Below are 22,925 nucleotides of genomic sequence, written 5' to 3' on the forward strand. Positions count from 1 at the left end.
ACAGCCTCTCTAAAATAAAATAATAAAAAGGCCTATTGTCCACAACATGTGGAGATCTACAAGCTCACCTCAGGGAATGACTCATTTATAATATCATGAAAAAACAATTGGCTCATTTAAATATCCATTATGTAAACAGATAAAACAACATAATTACACAAAGTATATTAACGTTGCAGCTTCTTAACACATATTGCAGTAGAAGAGTTGTTGGCTATTCAGATCACACAGTTTACAGCAGCCACACTGACTTACTCCAGCCAGAAAAGAGCCTGTGCTGCGTCTTCAGCAGCCTGCAGGGCTTTCAAAGCAGCTTACAGCGACTCTTGAGCGATGATTCTCTAAGTGCATGCTTTCACGACAGGCTGATGGAGCCATAAGATGCATGTTTGTTGATTTTTTTTTCTGTATCTGTACATTCACTGTATAACCCAGTGAATGTACTTTTTTAAGCAGTGACCAATATGCCAGCAAGGATTACTACATCCACACAGATTTCCACTATTTTTGTAGAAATACTATATATTTCTCAGTATTTGCTTTGTTTCCTTTATCAAACCAGCATCTTACAGCTGAATAAAAAGACTGATTCAACGCCACTGTGGCTGACAGAGGAAACAAACTGACCAGCCGGGGCAAAAAAAATGACCTCAATTTAGCTGGCCGCTTGGTCCCATTACTTACTGTGAACGTCAGAAGTAGCTATTAAAAGCTTAGAAGCCAGCACGGATGCTGCTAAAAAAGCCTCCAGAAGTATTGAAATAAGCTTGCATCTTAATAAATGAAGGTTTTCCATTTATTAATGAAGAAAAAAAAAAACATTCAGACAAAAGAGCCGGAAGTAAACTTCAAAAAACGAGTATGTTACTGGTGCTCACATTACACAGGAGCTGTCTCTCCTGCACATTGGTCAAACCAGTGAACTGAAACGGAGAATGACCATGATTGGGAAGCACCTCATTAGTTACCTCTGTCTACTGCATTATTCACTTATTTTAGTGCAAAGAACTAAATGCATTTCTTTAATCATCATTATAACTGAGGTAGAAGTTTGTTAGTGATTATTTCAAGAAGCTCAGTTAACCAAGCTAGCTGGACCTTAGCCAAGCAGAGCCAAATAGGTCATGTTGCTTCTGTTGTGGTACTGTTGCTCTTAGCTTAGCTGATTCAATTAGCTTCAATTACAATGCTCTGGATGGATTACCTGAAGCTATTCAATAATATTTCCTTGAGTTAGTTAGTTAGTAAGTAAGCTAACTTTATGAATGGAATCCCCTGCTCATGTTGAACCCAATTTCCTCCTGATGTTGGTCATGTTCCTGGAAAAGCCATCACTAGATGAAACGTTGGGCTTTGTGTTTGACTTTTTTTGCGTGCTGGTCATTTGTTGTGTCGTCTGTTGTTTTACACTGTTGGCGCTGTAGGGGAGTTGAAGCGAGGCAATGCACTAGGGGGTACCATACGAGTCACATCCTCTGGATTTTCAAACCAAAATCATTTCGATTGCTTTACATAGAAATATGTCAACATGTAGTCATGGGTCTTATTGTAAAAACTAACAGTTCAATCTGTGAATATATGGGCAATATAAAGTTCATAAAATATGGGTAAATTACTTCATTAAGGACATTTAAGTTTAATTATTCTTCCTGCCCTCTAGTTGAATGTCTCACACCATTTTCATGTCACCCTACATTACTGTTAGTTGTTGTGTAAGTGCAACTGAAACCACATCTCACAGAGTGTACCCGAGTCCTGGAGGATACCTGTACATCACAGCACGGAAAAAAATAAACAAACACTTGGACATCATCAAAAACACCATTTTTAAAATTTGTCAAACTCTTTTAAAAGTTATTTACGATGCAATCCGGTGGTCAAAAGGTGCACTGACGTCCCTGGTTCTAATACACTAATCAATATTGGTATTACAGATGACAGAGATATTGGCATTGTAAATATAACTTGGTAAACAAAACCCAGCTCTTTAACTGAGCCACAAAATGTGATACTAGTTCATGATAAACATGGCCAAGTTTATCAGCAGACAGACTTTAATATTTTCCACTAAGTGATGAGTCAATTTCCATTCATATCAGTGCAGCCTTGGCCTACTGTTTTGTGAACCATTAGTTCCTCTGCAACAAAACAATAAAACCATGAGTTTTCTTGGGGATACAGACAATACTAAAGGTCTGTCTGTGTTTGTGTTTTTATATGTGCCGTGGGTTGTCTAAAGCAGACCATGAAATCAAAGCTCCCAGGAATATGGATGCAGACTCATGGGCGGCTGTCTGACCTTTGTTTACTTTTCTACTGAATCACTGATCTCACTTATAATACCTTTGAGAAAAAATATACTCGTTAACTTCTGCTAAGACCATAAAATATTGCAGTATAAAAGGTGCCTTCTTATCAACTCTTTGTCTTAGCACTATAGCAGAAAAAGCTGACACTTTTAAATGTTTTCTGCATTCCCACCCGGACGGGCGTGATTTTGTAGGAGCTTGCAGTGCTTGCATTGGCAAGTTCAGTGACTGTCACAACAAAGCAGTTTCCCTTTCATCCAGGAGAACACTGAGTATCCTTTGAAAGACAAAAACATGGGAAGGATATACTCAATCCCAATTCATTATCAAATCTGGAGTCTGTGTGAGTTAGGCCTTCACAATGATACATATGCAATAATATTGTTCACTGCAGCAGTAGTACTAGGAGTACTAGTAGTAAATCGACCCCCAACTGCATTATCTAAAGTGTACGATTAGTTTTCTGTCCGGCTTCAGGAAATTCAACTTTGTACGATGTCATTCACTAGAACAGAATGTTGAACAAACATGTTAACGTGTATTAAATCCAGTTTTAGTTAAACTAACCCAATAAATGATCTTCAGCCAGTCTTGTACATTTCTTCATATGAAAAGCAGGCTATGGATACTAATATAGGGTTGCTGTGAGACAAGCATTCAAACGAAATCATTAAAGAATAACCATTCCCAAAAAAGACCACATGCCATTGCAGTTGGTGTGGCCGCATCGGGGTTCAGCTGTAGATAAATGATGCAAATAGATTTAAAGAAACCAGAGCAAATTGTGCACTGTGTCACTGGGAGGCCTGGAGCTTTGTTTCTTAAATTAGAGGTCAGGGGCCTATCTTTGGCGTGTGCCTGCCACATGATAAAGGAGCCAATATGTTTCCATGAATCTGGCTTCCGGGGCAAGACTGTCCTATTTGTCATTTGGCTCTCAGGCTGAAAGAGAAATTCACAGGCAGCTCTCTGACAAAGCGTCTCCCTCAACCGGGGTTAAATTAAACTCTTCTTACATGGGGCTTCAAACTCTCGTAAACTGCTTGTGGACTACTTCAAAAAGAGAAAAATGAAATCAAAGAGTACAGGCAAGACTACTTGAGCGGAATGTTTCACCAGTAACATATCTAAATGATCATTTGGGCACAGAGATTGCTTTCAAAAATGACAATACTTAATAAAACCATAGTTTTCATTTCCATAATATCATCATGTATATCAGGGGGATGTGCGTTTCAAGCCAAAACACTAAAGTCACAGGGGATTATTCGAAAACTATTCAGGTTTAGGTTGGCAAGGTTCCAAAAGTTTAACGTTAACTTGAAGATCAACAAGGAAAGAGACTACTTTTTGGCATAACAAATAAATATATTTATGTATGCAAACCTGAAACATAACTTTGGTTAGCAGGCTTTCTGAACCAAAGCTGCAAAACATTAGACAATGCTGAAACAGATAACGATATGTTACCTTTCAATCTGTTCTGAAGGATATCTGCAGGGATGTACACTCTGCTTCTTGTTCGGTCACTCCCTCTTTTCTCTTCTTAGCTTCATCCGTCATCGTCCTCTTCCCTCTCTTAGCCTCAGCCATCGTATCAAACAAGACAGAGACTGAGACAGACTTATTTTTTTGTATCTGAAGGACGGTGTGTGAACTAGCGCCATAAAGCTGCACAGACTTCTCGTGAGATGGCCTCGGCCCGCTGCCGAAGTTACATACCGCAGGAAACGAGTGATCGGGCCGCGCTGTCAACATGACATAGACGCCATTCTCCCTGTTGAAAGTTATTGGACTATTAAACCCTTTGAAACTACTGTTCAACTTTCAGGTGGAAAAGTGAGATTGTTATTTTAAGGTTACATTAAACGGCTAAAACGAAGGATTTGTTACAAAAAGTAGAACACTACTAGTGGACACAGAGAGACTATCTGACCCAAGATATTACAGGTCACTGACTTGGTCCCTAGCCAGGACTCAGCAGCATGTAGATCAATCTCCTTATCTTGACCCATCTAATCTCTTTATTAAAGGAAAAGTACGACAACTGCAATATCCCTCACCATCCTCCCCATATGATCAGCTCGTGTTCATGTTACTGTCGAGCCATGGGACATGTAAAGTAAGATTTATAAAGGAATACAACGAAAAAAATAGAGTAGGGGTGCAGAAAAAAAAAAACCCATGGGCCATGAGACAAACAAGAGGGTAAAAAGATAGAGTTGCAGGAACCAGTTGGGTTACATCAAACAGGGATGCAACAACTCTCCTGGCTAATTAATTTATCTGGAAACCAGCAGAGGGGAGGGCGCAGAGACACAGTCAAGACCAGGGAAAGATACTTAAGACAAGAAAAAGAAAAAAGAGAGGGAAGGATTCTATGAGCCTGAAGTATAAAGTGACTAAGTGCCATTTTTCAATCGTATTATTCCCGTCCATTACTGCCTTGTGCAGCGAATTGTAATGTTATCAAGCACAAAGCAAACAAGTTTCTTTGTCTTCTTTTTTGCCAGCCATCACACTGGGACAAAGAACATGTAATCCTGATAAATATTTATCAGTGACAGCCACAGAGACTCTGTTTGTTGTCACATTAAAAGACTAATCAGCTGTGAAAAATGGGCGAGGCCATTATGATAATTCTAGCTTTGTTTGTACGTTTAATGAGGGTAACAACATTTCTTTGATGGGAAGTAAGCTGTGGATTCTTTTCTCTTTAATGCGCCGCTCATGGGGATTTTGGGAGAGGAGCAGTGGGGAGGAATATCAAGGAAGCACAGCAGAGGAGCAGGGGAGGAAATCATGGGTTGTTTTCCACTGCAGCACTGACCAAAGATTTCTCACCTTGCTGGGGTTGTGTCTAAACCTCGTTCGTCTCCGCACATCGCCATCATCGCTCTGAAAAGTCCGACCAAGCCCACGCTGAGAAAACTGGCTGTTGTGATCACCGTTTTATAAGCAATGCCCATTCTACAACAACAGTAATCATAGGATGATGTAAAGTAAACACAGCAGATGGATTTCCCCAACCACACCACAAAGACTCCGTTCAACTGCCAACACAACTTAGTAACCGCTGTGTGTACAAATTGCTGCACAACAGACATGCTGCAAAATGTTCCAAGTTTGGCTTTTTTTTTTTTAACCAGGCAGTCTCTGTGCGTGGACGTTCCTGCTCGGTAAGCCCCCCTACAGTGCTGAACTTCTAATCAGTGCTTCTACATACATTTAAGTAACTGGACTTTTTTTTCCGGGCTTTCTGCAGTAAGCTGATTTCTGCAATGTCAAGATACTTAGTTTCCATAATCCAGGGAAGGCTTCAGAGAAACACGATTTTCTCGGCTGGATTTCCCCACAGAGACCAGATTTCTTGGCTATGTGTATGCGTAACTGGATTTCTAATTGGCTTCATCTGTATGCATTGGCAAAACCTTAGCTATGGAGAGTATCACTATGAGAGCAGGCAGAAAAGAGACATCTTGACACATAATTGTCAAATTTGTTTTCAGAATGGTTTTTACTGAAAATTCAGTCACATGGACTCGGTCACTAAGGGGTCTATTTAACAGTAATACATGCATTTGTGTATTGTCATATCAACTTCTATGGCACTGTATTCATTCTTTATAACACAAACAAGGTAAATATAAGCTTCAGTTGATTAATTTTCTTCATTTTTTTTTGTCAAAACAGAGCCAAAGTCAAGTCAAAATGTATCCTTACGTGCTAGATTCACTACAGAACATGTCGTCTCACAGCGTCAGTCCAAATGCTCAGACACAAAAAAGGTTATCTAGTGAGCCCTGTGTGTAAGGTACATTTCTTAGCCACATTCTTCCATATCTCAATAAAAAAGGACTGAATGTGATATTTAGGTTAAAAAACTACAATACATCGAAATAACATCTCCAGATTCTAACTTACGACATGGACATGTGGATGTTGGGTGTAGCGGTGTTAGCTTGAACAAAATGTAACCGGTGAATCCCACCATAATTAACAATGCCTGACCAAGACGAAGCCCTGATGACTAGAACATAGATTTCATGCTCCTGATATATCGTATTACAGAATCGGTAGAGACAAAGTCTTGAGTCCTTCCTGGAGAAGGAAAGACTGAGCATCATAAAAACAATGACGAATCCCTACTTCATATGCACGCGAGGGCCAAAAGCACTCATTTGATCCAAGACAAATATCTACTGGTCCAAAATGGTTACAGAAGACTTTCTCCAAGCACATTTCCAGTAAACCGATGCTGATGAAATACCTCTGTTGGAGCTGCATCATTGAGACAAGCAGTCTGATTTCCGTGTGAATTTGTCAGTGAGCTTGTCAGCTTCTCTTCACTAGTTACATAAAAAGGCCAAGGACTGCTGATGTCTGAGGAAGCTGAGTAATGTGACGGTATCTTCAGCAGAAAGAGCTCCAAGTACTCCGGAGCTGATTTTGCCTTCTCTACTCAATGCTTATGTTCCCAATGAACACGCCCTTTCATTACGCACCAAGCTGAACAGATCGACCCCGACAGGAAGTCATTCAAAAGGTCGCATAGAGCATCTGGTTCGTTTCATAATAAAACACCATATGCAGACTGCCAATCGTATATCCTATCACCATATCAACACAACGCCAAACAGTCTCTATAGCGACCTCGGAAGGGCAAAGTAACACGTTTGTTTGTCGTCCTCGTTGTTCCCCCATGATCTTAGTAAGTCCCAAATCCAGCTCTGGGCTACGCAGTGCTTCAGTAACAGCTCTAGTGGGGTAGGTCACGAGCCGTCATACGTACCAAAACTAGAGAGACGTACAGATTGTGAAAATCAGGGCCGATACCAATGGGGTTTTTTCTGACTTTTTTTTGGACATTTTTGTAGGAACATCTTTCTGATGATTGCCCATGAAAACAAGTCAGAGTTTGTCCAACAGGTGACTTCAACTGCCCAATAAAAAACCTCTTCTCTGAATCAGCAGTTTAGTGTAGTGATTCCACACAACAGATTAATAAGCTACTGACATCCGTTCATGTCACATTATTTGCTGGTATCTGTCAACAGGGCCAATATTCACTGTTACCGATGTCAAACCGATGCATTTGTGCATCCCAATCCAAAACCGCGGCCCGGATGCTGTGGGGTCTCAGAGTAGGTATAGGTATCCTTTAGTTTTTATTTGTATTCAGCTTAGAACAGAAACAGAAAAACTATTTTCACAAACGTACTCCGAATCAAATAATTATACAGTGGTGTCTGTTTAGTGAAAATCCTGTCAATTAAAAATCTGCCTGATATATCACATTTAATATTCCCGATTTGCAGCTGTTATACGAGTGCACACACATTACAGACAATTAAGAAAAGCAAATTAGTGTTGATTATTTTTGTCCCTTACACCTCTGTGGGTGGTTGATGGAACAGACATTGTTGAGTGACAGTAATTCATGGTGCTTCCAGCTGAAAGTTAAGTATCCAACAGTAAAAAGAAATGTGTCATTCAGTTGGGAAGAAGACAAAGCATCATGAGATTCACATACACACAAAATGTTTGAGTCCATTCAACTCCTGCAAAAGACTAAAAAACTGAGTTTTTCCAGAGAACTTCAAACTGTATAAATGCATAAATAAAGAAAGAACAAATTGTTTGAACACACTCTTGAACTGACTGTTTCACTCTTCAAGCAAGCAGCTACAGAATTCCTTCACAAGCACAGCAGAGTGTAAACAAAGGAGTGCAGTATAAAGTCTTAGTATAGTGGGTGGAAGAAAAAGAAAAAAATCATCATACTGCACTCTGTATTTAAATGTATCTGTGATATGCAAAAAAGAGATCATTTTCAGGGAAACAGTGCATATAGTCAGTTTTTCTAACATTTGTTCAGAAGACTGCACAAATAAAGTGTTGACAGTATGAAGACACGCTGCCAGAAATATCAGTTCAGAGCAGGATGTTGGCCAAAACTGAACAAAATGCAATTAGTCGACAGAGAAGAACTCGTTGAAGCGCCCTTTATTCAAATCAAAGTGAGAAATCTATTCTCTAAGCGATCTCTCAGTGTAAGTGCCAAATGGATGTTTGCCTACAAATAAAAAGCATGGCTCGTATTTCAGTTCACTCTCTCTTCATATTAAAGTTACAGTTTGTAATAAAGGGATTTGTATTTCTCCATAACTCAAGCTCTCTCGTATCACACATGGAATATGACATTTTGGTTTGTTTGGTTTCCCCCGTTGGATCGACGAAAGACATTTTAAAAACACTTCCAAGCTCTGTGAAAACCTGATGAGCACTCGTCACGACTCGTTCATCAGTAGTGTCTTCTAAAAACAATGGCCATTGTGAAATTTGGCAAAATACTCGATAAAGGAAAAAAAGTCTGTAATTGCAATGATGTGTTTGTGATAAATGACGCTGGATAGTGGAGGTGGGGGAAATCAATTTCTGTGAAAATCAAGATTCTTGTCTTCTGAATTTTTACAAAGATTCATTTTTTTGGGCTAATCAGTCACTCCCTGCTAAGTGCCAAGGCTAGCTCTTTAACTCAGTAGAATGCTCATTTGTTTTTGTATCGTACATATTCATCACTGAAAAGTTATGTATGCGTCTTCACGGTACGACGACAGCTGGATCCATACGGCTGGCTAACAGGAGAGAGAAGCTCAAATATAACCTGGAGAGGCTTTAAGAACATACAGCTCAACATCCAGTTATCCTTTAAAACCTCCATCTTTTATTATTCATGTGAGAAACAAATAATCACTACAGCTATTTGTCTGTTTCAGGCTTCCAAATGTTGTTTTATTCATCATCAACACCTCTATCCTTTCCGACACAACCGTCGACAAAGCACGGCAAATCTTCAGTCGGAGATACAAACTGTCACTTGTTCTACTTTATGAGGTCATGAAGGTCACCCCTACTCGGAGAGGAGTTCATAGAGAAGAAGCTACTGCCGTATTCTCTTTGATGCCTGCAGGGTCAGGCCGACACAGCACCACACACTGAGACAATTCCCAGAGAGACCTGAAGAGAAACCAATTAGCCGCTGACGGGAGAGAACACAGCAGGGCAGGAGGAGAAGAGGGAGCTGCAAGAGGTAAAGGTGGCGAGCGGTGAACGGAAAACGAGCTTGCTGAGATTCAGAGGCATTTGTGTTTGTGTGTCGAGCTGGAGCACTTTCCACCCCAGCCTCTTGCCTCCTGTTACAGAGGTTAAGGTCAACCTTCAACTGGCTGTGTGCTGCCAACGCAAGGGGAATGTTGAAGTATGGAGACAGTAACCTGAGGGAACGTGTTGGATAAGAAGTCATATTTGATCAGAATACTTCAGTAAGTCTTCATTTCCTGTGAGCCTTACCCTTGTTCCTCAACACAGCATGGGAATCAAAACCCAGCTCCATAAGGACCCAGTTCTGTATCGGCAGAGAGCTGATGAAATCTTCCTGTTTTGGTTGTTCACACATGCACAGCACAGCGGGAGACTATCCCGGTCAGGGTGTGGGGGGTCTCGGGAGGCAAGAATTAACGCAAGCAGAATGATGCACGAAGCAACAGTCCTCTAACAGACGCTTTAATGAGAATTGTTTTCCTTTATAACAGTGCTATATGTAGTTTGACACGATCACAATATCAACCAAAAGAACATACTGGCAAAATGTTGGCACCATGACAGCCTTTCAACAGCCTTGTGGTAGAACAATTGGAACATTTCATAATCTTTTGGACTGTTGGTCAGACAAAACATCCATCAGACACGTCACAGACTAAACTGTTTAGCAATGTATGAAAAACAACATCTGACAGCTGGGTCGATAACAAAATAAATGAAAGTTAAAGATCACATTGCTTTAAAATATCAATAATCATGACAAATGTGTGCACTGACGTTTAGAGCAAACGGTTTCACAGGATAATCTTATTTGCAGCTCAAAGAGTTTGAAACCTTGAGCTTAGGTCTCACACTAAACTAAAGCAAAGACACTATCAAATAAAACCGGGCCTACATCACATGAACCAATAAGGAGAAAAAAAAAAGAACAATCAGAGAGACATGAAGAGGGGATGTCCGACAAGAACACGAGGGTTTATTGCACAGAGGTTTCATCATCATATACTGTCAGTTTGATTTACAAAGCTGCAATTTTGGACGAAGAAATCTTGCTCTGGGCTTTTTATCCTTCACAGAAGTTCTACAACTGATCACAGCACTGCTTGTGAACGTGTGTGTGCCACATACGGACACGCACACTTCATGGCGTATGGAAAAAAGAATGCCATGGTGAGCGAGTCATTGATCAAGAAGCAGTAGTAGGAGAGGAAATGTCAAGTTCACAGCTCCAACAGCGGCATTACCGCAGTGCAAACAGTCCAATGTTCACACACGCGCAAAGATAAAGTGTGATAACTACGGCACACACTTCCTCTAAGTGAACTCTAATAAGTTTAACTGGAAAGAGATGAAGTCAGAAAAACAAGTCAACTGATAGATAGATTAGCACTTTCTGCCTTCTCAGTATTTTTCCAAACATAGACAATACTCTGTTGGGCCACCCAGGTATATCAAGGCTGTATAATCGCACAGAGAGAGAGAGAGAGAGAGAGAGAGAGAGAGAGAGAGAGAGACTTTGCATCACTTGAAAACTGAATCTTCTCATGTCTTTGTTTTCCTGCAGCTGCTAGGCGTCGATGTTGTCCTGCACTCTCAGATCAGGACGATCGTCAATAAGCCTCCACACACACACATGTGGATCACCTGGTGCGATAAATGAATATGGAGACAAACCTTTCACAACATTGGGTCGTTACAGGAGTGCCTTTAACCTACCGCCGATAAATATTGTCAAAAGAGGAGCAACACAAAAAACAAAGCTATGGAAAGAGGCGGGGTGTGACGAGCTGCTGTGTGTTTTAACAGAGGAGAGGTGCAGGGGTGTGTTCAAATAAGAAAAATGGAAGGGTACATTTAAGTATATAGACTACAAATACAAACTAATGATCACATAATCATCCCCCCCCCCCCCTTTCAAGTCCACCGCCCAGGTACAGCACGATCTGCAGGAAAGACTACATCATCTGTTTGGCCTAAAAAAAAGGAGAGCATACCTGTTTAGTCAGATGGTTACAACCGTTTATCCTAGTGACACGCTATTCCACCCTCCTGTATGAATAAGAGCTTATGATGATTTGTCCCAATCCTGCATGTTGTGTAATGAAACAGCAGAATTAGAATTATGTAAGCTGAGGAAAGGGGATACTCCACATGCACACAGAGGAGAGAGGGGCTTTCTAGTGAAATATGAATCATTGTCAGAACTAGGGGAAACCAAAAAGAGACAGGCAGCACTTTTATGGCTTCCTGCTGCAGCTTAATGAGGAAAAAGTACAAGTTGTTTTCATGTTCAAACGGATCTATCATGCTGAATGTTATAAATCTGCAAACTTCCTGAAGGAAACATTAAAGTCTTCATTTCATGTGCAGCTGTGCAAACATCAACAGTCACTACATTGTTTTCTTTTACCAATCTTATTTGTTAAGCAGGACTGTGGATGATAAATTCAAAGTGCATGACGGAGCTTGGAGTTAAATGTTAATGTGTGTTCTTTCGGAGGGGGCTAATAGAGATGTTTACAAGGACAAAAGACGAGTTTTAGGAAATTGAAACACTTAAGGCTTTTAAAAAACGACAATAAAAAAAGGAATCACATCACTTCTTTGAATTGGACTGATAGAGGGATGAATTATTTTTAAGGCAGAAGCATACTTTCTTGATGTTACAACCTAACAAGAGATTGAAAGCGGTTGAAATGCAATCTACCAAAACTTCCCAGCAATAAATGCAAGGCCTAAATTAAATTGGACAGATTTTTACAAACAAAACTCTTTTTGACAGGGGTGCTGGATACTAGCCAGGTGGTTATGTTGCCCTGAATTGCTGAATGTTTCTTGAAATAAGATATATGAAACTTAAAAAGGGACATTTTGGCCGCCCCTTGCCAAATGTTTTGCTTGTGTAATATCTTGAGACGCTATGTTTGTCTGGTCTTGTCAGGTGACTTAAAATCAGACAAATACACGTTCCAAGACTTGAGTAAATGCAGGGAGACGTTATCCTTTGTCCTGCTGCCGTATCCCAATCTTTACTGCAGTTTACAGTAAACAGGCGTCGGGTGAAGAAAACACAGCTCAGAAAACTCAAGAGTCGTTGCAAAGTAAAGAGGAAAACTGTTGCAAACACAAACAGGTCACTGATGAAGGCAGATCTCACAAACGGTACACTTCATGTGATTGCCTCGTTTGTATTTGTTTGAAGTGAGCGGGAGTAGAAGGTTGTCACAAGACCAGAATCTCAAACTTAAGATGTGATACTAGTAAAAATCATATAAATCAACAATATCAGTAACTGTTAGGAAACCACACCAACAGTAGGGAGGTCCTTGGCCCCCAATATTGGGAATGTTCTGGTTTGAAATTCCCAAAACTCCCACTAACACTGTCTCAACTGCACAAATAAAACGGTGCAGTTTTGATATCGAAACATTGCCAATGTATTTGTGCAATTTAGACGACGTCTGTAGTTGTCCCAAAACATCGTATATCAGACCTAATTTAAAGTATTTCATTTGAAATGTCACTCCTAATCAAGTCAAACTGACCTGTGAATTTGAATGCTCCATGTCTGCTCTCTGTTTGGCTAGAGGCAGCTTTGTGTTAAAAAAAAATATGACTGAGGATCTGTTGTTAAAAGCTTTTGTTTTAAAGCTTATCGGTCATTTTTCGATACTTTTGATCATAAAAATAACAGACACTGCTCTGTTTTAAACCACGTGGCATCACAGTATCAACCTTGCTAGAAATATCCTGATACAATAACAACAGGATAAAAAAAAAAATGATGTGCATGGCTTCTGTGAAATGCTATTGAGTGACAGCACAACTTACTGGAAGCAGTAGCAGGGATGACGGTAATGAGCTCTACTTTGTGGTTGGCGTCATATTTCTGCAGAAATTCAGCAACAAGCCAAGCACCAGTGTCAACAACTAAACATGAAGAGGTCCATCAAAAGTCATGATAAAGGAAAGATCTAATGCAGGGCTGTTCACTATCACTGAATCAAGTTCACTTTTTTTTTTTTTTTTTTTTTTTTTAAAAAGGAGTGTACGTTATGAACATGCATTTGTTGGTGTGAAAAGGCCATAGCATTGACTGGTTTATCTCCAATGGCTGTTTAATGGCAACAACTTTAATTCATAACAGTTGCAATTAGGATTAACAAACCTTATACACACATAAAGAACTGTTGGTCATGTGAACTACATGCAAACTGCACATGGTCACAGCCACAGCCTCTTGCCTGTTACTGGCCACCAGCAGGCCAGAACACTGGCTCCACTGCACTGCTGTTAGCCTGAGTCACCGCTACTAAAGAATCAGGTTTCAGGTGGACCAACTCAGAGCCAGCTAGAGGCATAAACCGCCATGACCCCTGTGAGCGAGCAGAGTGCACAGCTGAAGGCACCTAATGGGAGACAGCACGACTGTACTTGCTCTCATGAATCATCGTCCAAAACCCAGACAAAGCCCTGCAGTGCACTGCTGACTTGAATCCAATTTTGTTTTTACAAAAAGTTGGTGAGACAAGGACAGCAGCTTTTTTACTGACACCTGAAACAAAACCAAAGGAATCTAGAGCCGTTTCAAAACATGCACAACTAAAAATGACTTACTCACAGCAGGAGACTATTCCTGTCCAAGGGTTGGGGTTCAAAGGAGGCAGGATATGATGTATATGGACGACACATAAGCGGCAGATACTTCATATCAATGCTGCACTTAGTTCATATTTGCGTTATCAACCAAAGAGTGGAGAAGAACATACTGGCAAATAGACAACATCATGAAGCAGTTTCATTACATCCGAGGTGAAAGCAGCAGCCACAGGATATAAACATCATCACTTCCCACTAGCACACCTTGAATTTGACTAATATTTCCTGCTGTGTTCGAACATTACCTCACCTCCACTCAACGCAGAATTATTTACAAGGGGGCTGGCAGGAGAAATTCCTGGTGACGAATTGAACAATTCAATGGTTCGCATTGACACAGGCAGCTCACCCTGACATCTTCAGGCAGTTGTAAGGAGTTTTGTGCATATGTCGAGATTAGGGCTGAACCTTTTCCACCAGTTGACCCCTCAAAGATGACGGGTTTAAGCAGAAAACAAACAAGAATTTAATAGAACTGTAGAGGAGGCTGGAATAAACGTAGCCGTCAATTGGCTTTCAAATTCATTTTAAACCTTCGAAGGCACCTGTTCCCTCTCGAGTAAATACAGGACAAGAAGTTGATCTTTTCAGATGGCAGTACATCAGTAACACAGCCTGTATGTCATACCTGTTCATTACAGAACACAAAACCTCTTTCTCCCCATTCTCTGAGTGCTTTGTAGTGTGGCACAACTGATAACACATCCTGCAGCCTGGGCGCAGTAACGCCGCACACATCATGAACTCCCTGCACATAAACACCCGCCTATTTCCTATTATCTCCCATTTGTGCATGCCAGAACAAAGGAACATTAACCCCATACTAGTCAGTACCCATTGTGAGAGCACTTAGTTTGCTTTTTTTTTCCTTTTAAAAAGATCACAAGGTCTTCCTCTCTTCTCCCTGCAGACGTCAACATGTTGATTTCAGGCTCATCGGTCACAAATGTAGCCGCGTTTGTCTTTACTTCTTTCATTCTTGAGATTTAGATTTATTAACAGTTTATTCTAGTGCTGCAATATATTAGAAAAATATAAACTGTGCAATATCATTGTTCATTATTGTGATTAGAGCCCGACCGATCAATCGGCCAGCCGATAATATTGGCCGGTATTAGCTTATGAAGTGGCTATCGGTATCGGCTAATTTAATCACAGATATGCGCCGATATCATTTCATTTGAGTATCGTTGAATTACACTAGCAGTTCTCTTTTTGGCTGTTATCAGCGGAGTGTACTATATGGATTACAACAAGCATTATCATGTCATGGGTGATGCACGTACATGCACAGTTCCATATGAGTGACCATCTTGTCTGCGTTATATCTTCTCCACAAGTGTTTGATAACTGCATTTTAGGGATCAACACAATAAATGTGTTTAAACATGTCAAAGATAAAAGAAAACGGCATGTATATATATATATATATATATATATATCGTATCTGATTTTTTTTCTCCCCAATGTCAATATCGGTTGGGCCCTAATTGTGATAGGCTGTTCTTTATGCTTTACAAAATACCTGTTCGTTAAAGTATTCTCAAACATCAAAAAAAAAAATTTCCCCCCAATTAAACACATATTATACAAAAGGTTGTGAGACATTATATCCAAATTGCAGCTCAGTTAGACGTTCTGAGTTCTGTTTGAAACACATCAGTGCTATTTTGACAGTGTTTTCCATCGGAAGTTCAAGAGATCAAGTTCAAGAGAAATGACCCAGGTGAAGGTTCTGTACCTCATGATGCCGTACTCGCATTAGAATTCAGTGTCATATACGCTAAATCGTCAATGGACTATTCATACTTTGGCACCTTTCTAGTCCTCATACCACTCCAACCTCTAAACTCATTATGCCATTCACCACATCCACACATATTCACACTCACACAGGAGCAATTTCAGGTTTGAAATCTTGCAAAAAAAAAAAAAAAGACCTTTGACGCGCAGACTGGAGGAACCCAGGATTTAACAGGCAGTGCTTTGAAAAGATGAAGGCCACCAACGTCCTCTGAGACTTGACAATTTAGAATCAGCCTTTATGACTGCATAAATGCTCATGGTGTCAATGACTGGCCCTCTGATCAGGTAAAGGATTCAAAAAAATGTAAACGATATTTAGTATCAGTTTTCACATGACTTGGAGAGAGTGCTTCAACTCTAATGACAATTTCATCAGGTTATTATTGTAGGGCTGTGCATCAATAGACAAGCAGCAAGATACATATAAACTTTTTATTATTATTATTGAGGAAGTCATTTAGAAATAAACATTTAATGTCTCTGCATTGTAAAGAAAATAATGATACAGTAGGTGGAGCTGCGGTCGTAAAATCTACAAACAGTAGATTACGCAATAATCGACTAATTTCAACATCCCTAATGTTTGGTCCAACTAACAGTCCAAAACCCAAACACTATCTTACTATTTATTCTTAAATGAAAATCAATTGATTAAAGAAGTTGTTCACCTCATCATTGAAGCTCTATCTCCCTTATTTCTCAAACTGATTTTCCTCATCTCTCCACTGTTTTTGTTCTTATCAGAATCCATAGATTTGGGGATGCCGGATGGGCCTAGCGGTCATGTTGCACGTCTCATGTACGGAGGCTACAGTCCTCATCACAGCGACCGAGGGTTCAAATCTGACCTCGGCCCTTTGCTGCATGTCGGACCCCCGCTACTTCCTACCAACATCGCCTGTCTCTCTTCAGCTGTCCTAACCGATAAAAGGCAAAAAGGCCCAAAAATATAACTTAAAAATAAATACTGGGGACGCAGATGGCCTAGCGGTTAGGTCACACCCCCATGCATAGAGGCAAAAAAGCCCTTCAAGCAGGCGGCCCGGGTCCAAGTCTGACCTGTGACTCCTTTCATGCATGTCATCCCCCTCCCTCTCTATCCACTGTCCTATCCAAATAAAGACCAGAAATGCCCAAAAATAAAATAATGCATAGATTTGATTAGCTGAGTTACATCAGGCAAGATGGCTGTGAATTATAAGTTCTGCTCTACACAGCACTGCTGAGGTAAGTATTGGAGTGGGGGTTAAAAAATTATGAGAACATAATAACCATTCATCTGGTTAAAAAATATTTAATTAAAACACCCAAACAAATGTGGCACCAACTGGAGTTGTGAAGTGAAGAACTGGTTTTGTTTTGGCAGGATGGCACTCGGTTTGAACGCTGTAATGGTCTCATGTCTGCTTCCACATCAAACGGGTCACTCTTCATAATAGATCTGGACGCAAAGTGACACTAATTGCACTCCATTTCTCTACCAGCTATTATTCATAGGGCTGAAGCTTTGAGCCCAAGATGACAGGTGGATCAGATGGCGTCTCATTGCCAGACCTTGCTCTGAGGGAGGTCTAGCTCACTGGCAGGCGACCTTTAGTGCATCAGACGTAAGTACTAATGGAGCTGTTTTTTTTTTTGATGCTGTTCCTTGCATGATTAACACACAGCCCAACCTCCAAGCATAGCTAACCGTCTACGTGCCAGCTTCCTAATGCCAGTCTTGACCCGCTTTGCTGTCAGATCTAATAGCACGATCAAGCACTTCTGAAGGAAAGGGCCAGTTAACTTGCCACATCAAAAGGACACATTAGAGAGCGTGTGAGGGAGAGAGAGAGAGAGAGAACAAACAGGGTAGCAGTGATTTTATACAACTGGTGGCAACGTAAAAAGATAAGCCACAGAATGACAGTGCCCTTGCTGTGAGGTCATGGGTTTTGTACATGAGGGCAGTTTCATCAAACAGCGATCAGAGAAAGCTGTGAAACCCCGCTGCTTTTATCCTTCTTACTGCTGGACGACCTTGAAGTTTCTTTCCTGTAACATTTAAAAAGAATGAAACTCCTTTTGCACCTGTAGAAAGATGAACAAAAAGCAGGTTCAAACTCCGGCCTGTTGCACATTTCCAACGGTTAGGCAGAGATGAGGTACTTCCCCTCTTCACACTTACACCTCCCCAGCCATCCAAGCATCTCGTTTGCATAGTGCTGCCAGCCTGATAGCAAAGGGTGACTGATAGAACAATGAATCAGTGTACAAATACATTTCACTTCAGTTCACGGCATATTAAACCTTCAGACAGCGACACACAAACACTGGAGGACTCTTGCCCAGCCAAGCTCTCGAGCCCCCTTCTTTTTTTTTTTTTTTTTTTTTCATTCAGCACACAGACATGAAGCTGGCAGTTTAATCCACACTGCTGGTCTCTGAATAATCATTAAATGCTTTCAGTGATGCAATGCAGGCTTGGACCAGGCAACAGTCCCTCAGAGTGCAAATAAAACGCTTGGACATTTCTGGCAGGGGCCAAGTCGGTAATGGCTTTGAAATGAAACACTAACAATTTGATGGCTGGTGCAAAAAAAAATGAGAATCACCGTGGTTAGGCAAAGCGCTGACAATTTTTTTTTTTTGTTAAATGGAGGTGCTTCACTATCTCTGAGGTATGACAATCAGATGCTTCTTGGACATAGAGGATGCCAAAATGAACCTGTCACAGAAATGTCTGCATGTGAATGTTCTTCAGATGCGCACTGATAAGAAAACTGTTTTAGAACTATTTGAGGCAGAGAACAAAGTTAGGGTGATTTGTGTTCTGACAGTGTACCCTCAGATTTTGTAAAATGCATGTTTAATCTTAGTGTTGCATTTCATTCCACCTCCATATCCATTTATCAGGTGCCATATTGATAATAGAGATGCATAGATTGCAATTTCATTGACCGATTATTTCAAAGTTTGACCTGCCAACCCCAATCATCTGTCTTTAAAGAACGGTAGTTGAGAGCAACTATTAATACTTTTTGCCACTTCTCTTTAATGGAAATTACATTTTAAAACACTGACTTTTTTTAAATCAGGCTAACAGTTTATAAAAAGGTTCCATGACCATCTCTCATTCTCGTGTTAAGTAAAAACCTGCTTCACTCTCTTCAGCTGCATTCTCTCTGACTCCTGAAGGAATTATGAATGACCCATCAAAATCACTACAGCTGCTCAGCGTTGGTCTCTTACCTGTCTGTCTTTATCTGTCTTTCTAGCTGACTGGATAACACGGTAACTTCAAAGAGTCTTTATCTTGATTTACATCATTTCATTAATTATATGCATTCATCTAAAATAATTCCTGCAACACGGTACATCTCACAACAGGTTTAAACTTCTTAATCACACGCTCATATGCTGAGGTTTTTATCCTCCAAGTGTCCCAACTTAACCAATGAATATTACGAAAATATAAATTAAATATTTAACATACTGTACTCCCCCCTTCCCCTGGGGAGCAAGAGAGACACAGAGAGAGAGAGAGAGAGAGAGAGAACAGCACACATGCGTATGGATAGCCCTGAGGCAAAACTAAAACTGGTAGAGGTCATTTTCAACAAGAGGAGCAAGCACCAGGAAACGGTCGTTGCTTATCCTCCAGTACGTCGACGCTTTTACTCCTGGGATGATGGGCACCTCACGTTCACACAGTCGCCACGCTAACCTATGTGTGTGTGTGTGTGTGTGGCTTTTGTGTTACTGTGTGTGTGCATTGCATGAAACGTACTGCTTGTGTGTGTTAAACTGGCACAGAATGTGATATTATTAGAGAGGACCGGTGTTCTGTCTAGTTGTGCTCCCTTGTCAAAAATGCTACCATAGCATGAAATGACAGCTGATGCTATCTGTTTCCCCTATCAAATAATGCTGCCAGAACAAAGTCACTTCATATGAATTCATTACTGACTCCACATGCATTATCAGAGTATTGGGAACAAGTGTTGGTGCTCGTTTGTTTAAAATTTCAGGGGAACTATATCATCATGATGGACAATCGAATCACATGGACATCAAATAATGCTCACTTCAACACCACCGCCACTACACGCTGCCTTTGAACAGTAAGGAAACAGGAAGTTGATACTTTATAACAAAAACCTCTAAGATTTCAGATGACGCATTTCGCAATAGACCAAAAAAGCCCCTGTAAAGCTCCCTGTACTGCACGGTGGCACATCTCGATGGGTGCTGGTCGATGTGGACCAAAACTCATGTCTCGATATTGTTTAGCTGAATGGCGTTACTCGATATGCCTTTTATTAACAGTGAAAACACGTGGAAAAAATAAACTACCTGTTTGTGAATTTAAAAAGTAATATGATAAAATAAAAATGTTCCTTAAATACAATAAAAGAGAGAGAGAGGAGGAGCAGGGTTAAGAGGGACAGACAGTCAGTCACCTGGCACCTCTGTAACGTTATTTTAATGCAACATGAACTATATCGATATGAACCATATTGTCTTACCCTACATCTTGTTTGAAAATATATCGATATATCTTAAAAACTTGATATGTTTCTCAGCCCCTAGTAGCACCAACCGATAGATCTGGACAGGCTAAAAAAAACAGCCAAATCTGTTCACCACCAGCAAATAACACCGTGCACAGATAGTTCAGTTTGTCTTGCAGCAATGTTCAACTTTAAAATTCTCAAATGTCCCATGTCTTATAAATGAACTTTCTATGCCAAATGAATGTGAATACTGACTTTTACATGCTTGAATTAGGAGTTACTTTGAATTTCAGGACTTACTAGTTTCATAGAAGTCTGAATGCAGATTTAACAGCAAAGCATGCAGGAAGGCCCATGCAGGAGGAAGACTTGTGAAGCCAAACATGATATGCTTACTGACATATGTGTATGTGTGTGTGTGTGTGTGTGTGTGTGTGTGTGTGTGTGTGTGTGTGTGTGTGTGTGTGTGCGTGTGTGTGTGTGTGTGCACAGACCACTGTGTGTGCTGCTGCAGGCAACAAATCAGAGCAGAGGTGTAAACAAATAAAGAAATCGGTGTCGGAAAGGACTTCAGCCGGAAACCTCGAGGCTGCGTCTTTCCGGGTTCAATCCGCGTCAGATGAAGCTGTCACCATTGTCCTCCTTTAGACAGACTAACCCCCCCCTCCCCTCCCCACTCCCCCCTTTTCCCTCCCCCCTTCCCCTACATAATAATATATTGCACTAAGCAAAGAGGTGAAATCAAGAGCCCAAATGCAGTGGTGTGAATTTTATAGCAGAATGACGGAGAGACAAAGACAACATGGCTCAGCTCATAATAACTAACTATAAGCTGCTTTTTCTTTTTTCTTTTTTAACCTTTGTTCCAATTTGTGCCGATTATGTGTGAAGGTGAGGCGTGACAGTGACCGTTCACTTGACGTGTTTGAAAGAAACTTGCTTGTGTGTGTGTGTCTCACCCTATCTTGACAAACACGTCAAACCACTTCGTCGTGTGTGTGTGTGTGTGTGTAGGGGGGGGAACAAAAACTCACCATGGGTCGAACTCGTGGATGATGCTCTCGAAGCGGATGACAGCGAAGAGCCGGGAGCTGAAACCGGCCAGCCAGGCCAGGAACAGGACGGTGAACGACAGCAAGGACTGCCACCCGGCCGGCTGCGACAGGCCGCCGGACAGACCTCCACCTCCACCTACTACACCACCACCACCACCACCTCCTCCTCCGTCGTCTCCTGCAACCGCCGCGGCGCTGCCTCCTCCTCTCTCGGCCGCCGCCGCCGCGCTGCTCCGCCCGTTCCCCGAGTACGACGCTCCCGAGTTCAGCGAGGATTTGTGTCTGCTGTCGGTAACCGGGTGATGCTCCGCCATATTCAACGCAAGCGTGAGAAGCAAGCTATCTTTCTTTTAACGAAAAACACCCCCCCCTTTTCTTCTTCCTTTTTTTTGCTGCCACGCTCCACTTCCGAAACCACTTTGCACCACCTTCCCCTACGCACCCCACGACCCCCCGAAAACACCGGCTTTAAGTCCAAACTTTCAAACCTCGCTTCCCACCAACCTCAAAACTAAGCTAAATAGTCCCCGAGCAGTCACATAGCAGCACGGGTTTGCAGCATACTGGAAGTGACACATGCGGCTCGGGCAGTTCCTCCTTCCTTCCTTGGAGCTGGATGGAGGAGGGAGGGGAGGGGCGGGAGCTTGATTGTGGAGCAGGAAGGAGCCGTCAGCCTCTCACAGCGAGACAGGTACAGCCGAGAAGGATCCAGCTCCGGGGGGAGCCAATCCAACAGCAGAGCGCGCTTGACTGACAGCTACGTGCGACCAATGAGAGAAGAGCAGCACCGACCGATGAAGAGGCTCCAACGCGAGAGGACAAAAAAAAGCGACACACGACGTTTGACAGACAGCGGGAGGAGCGTATGGCACACGAACAACGAGTCATACGAGCCAATGAAATAAATGAATTTTCACAGAAGCGATCTTTTGACCCCAAAAAAAAGAAACCGTATGACAAGTTCCGGGTTTTTCTCCAACCGAAGCCCTGATTTTAGACATTTACTTATTTACTTTTTCACACCTGAGCTCATTTACTACTAGAGATTGTAGCCTAAGCCTTTTTTTTTTTTTTAATATTTAACTAAGTAGCTGCAATTGTAGATTTCCACATCTGTTTTTTTTGGCTTGTTAAAGCTCCTGTGAGGAGTTTTTGGCTCGTAAGAAAATAGTCTGAGATGAATATTGATCCCTCCATATTACCTACAAAAGCAAATGAGACCATCAGTGACAATATTGAGTAGATTCATATTGTTGTTTTTTCCCCCCCTGAAATGTTTGACATGTTAAAGATTCATTCTGAGTTTTAGCGTTGCCTATATTTTTTTAAAGTAGAGAATGATTCATATTTAGTTAGAAAACGCTGACTGGTGTGTCGACATAATGTTGCTTTAAACAGCTACAGGACAAGATGAGCTAAGAGATAAATCATCCCGTTGGTCCACGGGGGGGTTGTCTTGTTTTGTACTGTGTGAATGGAAATAACTGCGGACACTA

The 22,925-nt window shown here is 41.3% G+C and overlaps 1 protein-coding gene across 1 annotated transcript in view; it reads right to left on the bottom strand.

The window, feature by feature from the left end:
• The window catches only part of LOC132983322 (dolichyl-diphosphooligosaccharide--protein glycosyltransferase subunit STT3B-like), a 61,039-nt gene extending 38,991 nt beyond the window's left edge, over positions 1-22,048 (bottom strand). The window contains exon 1 of the mRNA XM_061049589.1: positions 21,409-22,048. Coding sequence (XP_060905572.1) covers positions 21,409-21,743 — 335 coding nt within the window. The 5' untranslated portion in view covers positions 21,744-22,048. The remainder of the gene's footprint in view (positions 1-21,408) is intronic.
• Positions 22,049-22,925: the final 877 nt, after the last annotated feature.

The sequence above is a fragment of the Labrus mixtus genome, chromosome 11 (assembly GCF_963584025.1).
Source record: "Labrus mixtus chromosome 11, fLabMix1.1, whole genome shotgun sequence".
NCBI classification, from domain to species: Eukaryota; Metazoa; Chordata; class Actinopteri; order Labriformes; family Labridae; genus Labrus; species Labrus mixtus.